The 5996-nt window shown below is 52.0% G+C and overlaps 1 protein-coding gene across 1 annotated transcript in view; it reads right to left on the bottom strand.

Annotated features, from left to right (window-relative positions):
• PTGES (prostaglandin E synthase) overlaps window positions 1-5111 on the bottom strand; it is a 12648-nt gene extending 7537 nt beyond the window's left edge. The window contains exons 1-2 of the mRNA XM_008583165.1: window positions 4944-5111; window positions 1551-1633 (exon numbers count right to left, since the gene is read on the bottom strand). Coding sequence (XP_008581387.1) covers window positions 1551-1633; window positions 4944-5102 — 242 coding nt within the window. The 5' untranslated portion in view covers window positions 5103-5111. The remainder of the gene's footprint in view (window positions 1-1550; window positions 1634-4943) is intronic.
• Between the last annotated feature and the right edge of the window lie 885 nt (window positions 5112-5996).

Genomic DNA, 5996 nt, shown 5'->3' with positions numbered 1-5996 from the left:
GATCTTAACCCTTGACTTGGTGTTGTCAGCACCAGGCTCTCCCAAGTGAGCCACGGGCTGGACCCTACACAGCCACTTTTTAAGAATTATTTTTTGAGTAATATTTACTGATATGGAAAGTGTTCATGAAATAATGTTAACCAAAGAAAAAAAAAACAGAACCCCAAATTGGGTATACTTAATGCATGCCTAATTTTCTGCAAAATATTTAGACAGAAGACAAATAGGAGAGAGATGAAAACGTTAACAGTGATTAGAACTGTGAGTGGTTTTCCTTTTTGCCTCTCTGTATTTTCAGTATTACCCAAATTGTCTGCAGTGAGTGTCCTGATTTTTATAATGAGAAAAATGGTTTTTAATTGACTGGGGGATGTCATGCATAGGAAAAGATGCTCAACTCCACTCAGAATAAAAGAAATGCAAAGCAAAATGAAAATGTGACGTGAATCTTCACCTGTGGCATTGGCAGGGGCCCACGCAGAAGCAGGACAGTGCGCTGAGCTGGCAGACGCACGGAGCGGTGGCCCCCACCAGTGGTGGGTGTGGACGCGTGCACATCTGGCGGTGGTTCTTACCGTCGGCTGCCTTATGCAGTTTTGCTCACACATATGCACAAAGGCAGATGAAAGAGGTGCCGGTGCACCCTGTTCATAACAGAGAAAGACTTGGAAAAGCCCAAATGCCCATCAGAGGGAAATTGGTTAGGTAAGTTATGGGTTGTCCATTCAACAGAGTAACGGCATGTATATATACTAGTAATATTGATTTGATCAACATATGTCAACACTGAACCCCCAAATATGTATAATCAATTGATTCAATTAAAAAAAAAAAACAGAGTAACGGCATAAATACTACAGCACCAGAGCTATCAATGAGATCCCTCTATGAGCCAATATGAAACAATCTCTGTTGTCATACGAAAAAAAGCACAGGCCCAACCAGTGGGTAAAGGGTGATTCTTCGTGGTAAAGAGGGAAAAGCATGGCAATGAGTGTTTGTAAATGCAGAAAGTCTCTGGGAAGATGCAGGAGACGCTGGTGACAGCATTTGCCCCTCAAGAGCAGCCCTGGGGGCCGGCCCATGGCGCACTCGGGAGAGTGTGGGGCTGGGAGAGCAGGGACGCTCCCGCCGCGGGTTCGGATCCTATATAGGAATGGTCCGTGCACTCACTGGCTGAGCGCGGTGCAGACGATACCAAGCCAAGGGTTGCGATTCCCTTACCGGTCAAAAAAAAAAAAAAAAAAAAAAAAAAAGAGCAGCCCTGGGTAGTAATATCTGGAAGTCAGAGGTGGGAGGGAGACTGTATTTTCACTGAATTTCCTTTTCTAACTTTGTAATTGAGTCATGAGCACATGTGACCTTTCCAAAGTTAATTAGAAATTGAATCAATGAATAAAATTAAAACAGTCCAGGGGATCAGGAACACATAAAACCTGGGCCCCCTGGGTATCCTCCAAGTACCCGGTGTCCAGAAGAAGGTGTGAAAGGCCAGGCCACGGCCAGGTCTGTGGCAGGTGTGGCCAGGCCAGTGACTAGAGGATACTTGCCTCTGGCAACGCTCCACGTCTGGGTCGGTTCGGCAATACTGGAGGCCTCCGTGTCTCAGGGCATCCTCAGGGTTGGCAAAAGCCTGAAATACATCAGCTGAGAATTACTGTTCGTGAGATGGATGGCCCTGTCACCTGGGTCTGTGTTTTGTCCGTGGACAGGGTTCACAGAGGAAAGGTCACGGTGCAGTCACACATGTCCATTCAACTAACATCCATGGCTTCTACATTGTAGCAAGTGCTGGAGGCTCACCGTGAAACAGGTCCTCCTGTCCTTGCTCTTGTGAAGCTCACAGTCTAATGGGAAAGTTGTCTATGAACCAGGGAAGACCAGGTGGTCTCGCCTATTAAGAGAAGACAGCACTGACAGCAACAACATTTAAGGCAGAAGGAACAGCATGTGCAAAGGCCCTGGGGTCAGAAGAAGCTGGGCATGTTTGAAAAACAGAAAACCAATGTGGAACATAGAGAGCAAGGGACAGGGGCCCGGGATGAACCTACAGGGGTCAGTAGGGGTCCTACAGGCACATTAAGAATTTGGACTTTGTACTAAAAGCAATAAGAGGGCTTTGAGAGGCCCAGGCTGGAAGCCCAGCTGCACACTGTCTACCTGCAGGTTTCTGAATGTCCCTGTGCCTCAACTGCCTCATGTGTAAACTCAGAACAAAGCGGAGTTCATGTCCCATGTGAAGAGTGAAGGAGAGACCTGGAGAAGCCTCTAGCACAACACCCGGCACAAGGAGGGCACTCAGTGAATTGTCAACTTCTCTCACTGGAAAGCAGAGACATAAGGTCACACTCAGGTCGTTGAAGGTCCACGCCTGTGGCTCATCCACGCACTCAGTGAATTGTCAACTTCTCTCACTGGAAAGCAGAGACATAAGGTCACACTCAGGTCATTGAAGGTCCACGCCTGTGGCTCATGCGGCATGGTTCCCTGCTGGCATCCAGGCAAAATCAACCCCACCAACCCCACAGTAGAACCCGAGTCTCAGCGGCAGGTTTTCTAAATTGCTTATCCAAGGGCTGGCCAGTTAGCTTAGTTGGTTAGAGCGTAGTTCTGATAACATCAAAGTCCAGGGTTGGATCCCTGTACCGGCCAGCCACACACACACACACACACACACACACACACACACGACCCCACAGTAGAACCCGAGTCTCAGCGGCAGGTTTTCTAAATTGCTTATCCAAGGGCTGGCCAGTTAGCTTAGTTGGTTAGAGCGTAGTTCTGATAACATCAAAGTCCAGGGTTGGATCCCTGTACCGGCCAGCCACACACACACACACAAAATCTAACTTGCTTACACAAGAATAAAACCCTGTGCTCCCAACTCATGACTCTGTCCGTGAAGGGTTGGTTTGTCCTGCCTGGTGGGCCTGCCTCTGCCCTACCCCAGAGGGGAATGCAGGCATGCCCGATGCTCATCATGGTCAGGATCGGAACTCCCACACCCAGAATTCCTCCCTGCAGGCCCTTAAGTCAGCTAATCACCAACTCTGATGGCCCCACATAGCATCCATGGATCTGTGACATCTTTCAAAGGGCTTCAGCATTCAGCGGACACCTGCCTTTGAAGTCCACGGTCCACAGGGTTGCTCACCCCTGCAAACAGAACTTGAATACAAGTCAGCCTGGCCAGGAGGCAGCAGCAGTGCAGACCAAAGAGCCCCCAGTGTCAGAGGTCGGGGGCCACTGGAGGCAGGGCAAGGGGACCGGCCTTGGATGCACTCCCAGGAAGTGATCTGTGGCTGCTGCCATTCATGTTAATTTCAATTACTAATAAGTCGTGAGGACTAACACTGGTGGAGCACTTGCTCTGTGCCACTGCTTTTACTATTCCCAGTTTACAGGTGAGGACACTGAGCTCCCAAGTTTGCCTCAGGTCCCAAGGCTAGAGAGTGGAGGAGCCAGAGCTGTGTCTGTCATCTCTGCCTGCTGACACTGAGCACCCAGAGCAGAAATTGGAAGGACGTAAGGAGCCCCTGGGGGCAGCCTGATGGGAGTTTTCCTTCTGCCATGTTCCGGCTGATAAGGCAGAAAGGCATGGCACAGGCTCGCCTCCTCCTTTCTCTAAATTCTTGTTCAGAGGAAAGCAGGGCGTGGACTCTGGAGCCCAACACCTGGGTGCAAGCCTGGCTGTGTGACCTCCGTAAGTGATGTCTGAGCCCAAGTTCCTCACCTGGAAAACAGGGTGAATATGGTTCCTCCTCCTCCCCCAGGGCCATGGTGGGGATTTAATGCTCAGCTCTGAGCCACACGTGAGAAGGACTCAATGAGTGAATGCAGCTGTCCCTGCTCGATGCCTGTAACCCACATCCCAAGACGGGCAAAGGCAGGGAGAAGTCAGAAGCAATTAATGTGCCACAGCCTCCAGGCTCCACGTTACCCAAGCAGCTGCCCTGTCTTCCGTCCCACCTGTCCTGTGCCAGGGGCTGAGCATGGCTCATGGGCAGGATACCCACTCCCCAGAATCCACCTGTTCCCACTGCCAGAGTCAGCCTGCCTTGCCTTTGAACCAGACAAAGGGGGGGTAAGGGGCACAGTTTGGAAACGATCCCTCTATTAAAATAGCTGGGAAGGACCGGCCGTTTAGCTCAGCTGGTTAGAGTGTGGTGTTATGACACCAAGGTCAAGGGTTCAGATCCCCATATTGGCCAGCCGCCAAAAACAACACAAAAAAACAAAACCTGGCAGGATAATCCACAGGTGCCACAGGCCTCTGCACTCTCACAGGATGCCCATGAGCTTGACCCGAAACTTTGCAGACTCGCTGCCTGCTGCGGCAGAGTCTGCTGGAACGGGTCGTCCTGCCCGCTCACTCGCCCGGCTCAGCTCTGGGCCTATTTATTGTTGTTGTTTTGGTTCAGGGACTTGGACCGTGGGGGAAATTCCTCCCTCAGCATCACAATGGAGCCTGGCTGAGACCTGGCCTCTGGAGCCTGCAGTGGGCTTGTAAGGGACATTCGCTGGGGAATTGGGAATTTCCACTTAAACATTTCTCAGGCTCCTGTTTCACCGGTTCCCACTCCACCCAAATTTCAGATCTCTCATGCCGGGAAGCCGCCAGGTCAGACGGACGCTTTGTGCTGTCACGCTCCACGCTCCACCCTCCAGGAACTGCTTCTATCAGAGACACTCACAGAGTCTCCCTGTGCCCAAAACTTAACATGATGGCACGGCAAGAGATTAAATCCTCTCAAACCAGAAGACAAGGAGGTGTGATCCCGGCTGAAACTCAGGGCAGTGGGGGCCATCCAGAAGGGCTCGGGGAGGTGTCAGCTCTAAGCCCTGCTCACACCTTGACCATGTTCCCCTGTCCCCAGACTTTCCCAGTGACAGCAAGAGAAGTGGCCACAGCCCAGACTGGGGTCCCCAAGGGCAGCACGTACCTTCTTCCGCAGCCTCACTTGGCCCGTGATGACGGCCACCACGTACATCTTGATGATCAGCAGCGTGCTGCACACCAGGAAGGCTGGGAGCACCTGGCCGCTCACCATCGCCAGTCTGGGAGCAGGCATCTCCAGCCAGCGTGAGCTCGGGGACAGCATGACTGTGTGTGTGATCGGCTCTGACAGAGCAGCCTGCGGGAGAGCAGGGAGGAGGCGGGGAGAGCCATGAGGAGGCCAGTCTGCAGTCAGCACCCGCCCACTCCCCGCCCGGCGACAGCAGGGGGGCAGGCCCCTTTTCCTGTGATGATGAAGATGAGCCACTTCTGTCCCAGATGCTCTGAGAGGCAGAGAGTCAGGAGTGTCCCCGACACAGCCCCTGACTCTGGACACACACACACAACCCCCCACCCCTGGCAAATCCTTAAACACTCACCAATCTATTTCAAATCTGTTTCCTCATCTGTAAAGTGGGGTATATGGCAGTGCCTGCTTTCTGGGGACATGACAAGTCTGGGTACCTGGGGAAACTTCCACACGTGGTGGATGTCACTGATTTGTGCCTACCTCCTGGAGGGTCAGGGCAGGTGGCAGACATGAGAACCAAGCCATCTGCCCCCCGACCTAGGCTGGACACTGGAACAGCCATGCCTACATTGACGTGACTGTGCTGTTTGTGATAGGCTGAATAATGCCGCCCACCCCAGACATCCACATTCCAATCCTTAGAACTTATGAATATGATTTTTTATCTTTTAATTCTATTTTTTTGGTTACTTAATTATTATTATTATTATTTTACATAGAGGGGCAGAGAGATAGGGTGGGTGGAAGAGGAGAGGGCATGGTCGAGGCCCATGGCATCCCCATCATTCCGGCAGGGGAGCCCAGGGGGCTTCCAGTGGCAGCTCAGTCATGGCTCGACTGGATGTAGACTTTGGGGTGGTGTGGCTGAGGCCCTCAGCAACCCCCACCAACCTGGGAGCCCGGGATGCTTCTGGCGACGGTCTGGTGGTCGTGGCTTGGCTGCATGTGGATGTCGGATGTCAAGGGGTA

The sequence above is a fragment of the Galeopterus variegatus genome, unplaced genomic scaffold (genome assembly GCF_000696425.1).
Source record: "Galeopterus variegatus unplaced genomic scaffold, G_variegatus-3.0.2 Scaffold2844, whole genome shotgun sequence".
NCBI classification, from domain to species: Eukaryota; Metazoa; Chordata; class Mammalia; order Dermoptera; family Cynocephalidae; genus Galeopterus; species Galeopterus variegatus.
The sequence above is the reverse complement of the archived record's forward strand: the minus strand, read 5'-3'. Positions and strand labels throughout refer to the sequence as shown.